General features: G+C 53.9%; 1 protein-coding gene across 5 annotated transcripts in view; it reads right to left on the bottom strand.

Moving 5' to 3' along the window:
* The window catches only part of RREB1 (ras responsive element binding protein 1), a 145,306-nt gene that overhangs the window by 48,127 nt on the left and 96,509 nt on the right, over window positions 1-670 (bottom strand). For all 5 annotated transcript variants that reach the window (XM_015565539.1, XM_006766097.2, XM_006766099.2 and 2 more), the window contains one exon: window positions 358-494. In XM_015565539.1, coding sequence (XP_015421025.1) covers window positions 358-494 — 137 coding nt within the window. The remainder of the gene's footprint in view (window positions 1-357; window positions 495-670) is intronic.

The following is a 670-nucleotide window of genomic DNA, read 5'->3' as shown; positions in this document are numbered from 1 at the left end:
CTCTATCCACTGAACCAAACCGGCTAGGGCACACCATTCTTTTTTAAAATTGATTTTAGAGAGGAATGGAGAGGAAAACACCAATGATGAGAGAGAATCATTGATCAAGTGCCTCCTGCACTTCCCCCACTGGGATGGAGCCCGCAATCTGGGCACGTGCCCTGACCAGGAATTGAACCATGACCTCCTGGTTCATAGGTCGATGCTCAATCACTGACCCACAGCGCTGGGCTCACACACCACTTTTAATGGCCTTGCGAGCATCCTCACACCCAGGTGAAACCGTTTCAGCCCGGTGTGCAGTAACGGGGATGGGGAAGAGCTCCGAGCGCAGGCACACGCCACCCTTCCTCCTACCTCAGTGGGTTGTCTGAGTGGGTCTCCATGTGGCTCTCCAGTCCGTACTTGCACACGAATTCCTTGAAACACACTGGGCAGTGGAACACTTCATCTGCCTTCTTCTCCAAGTCACCTGACTGCCCGTCTTCCACCATCTTAGGGGAGAGGAAAAAGAAACCATGAGGGAGGCTCCCACCTGGGCTGGCATCTGAGGCGTGGCCAACACTCGGTCCAGAGGCCATCGAAGAGGTACGGGGGCCACCTCCTGGGTATTTAGGGTGCACCTGACCAGTCCTTCACTCATGCAACAAACACTCACCAAATATAACAT

Source organism: Myotis davidii, unplaced genomic scaffold (genome assembly GCF_000327345.1).
Source record: "Myotis davidii unplaced genomic scaffold, ASM32734v1 scaffold80, whole genome shotgun sequence".
NCBI classification, from domain to species: Eukaryota; Metazoa; Chordata; class Mammalia; order Chiroptera; family Vespertilionidae; genus Myotis; species Myotis davidii.
Note: the sequence above shows the minus strand (reverse complement) of the source record. Positions and strands in the feature narration are given on the sequence as shown.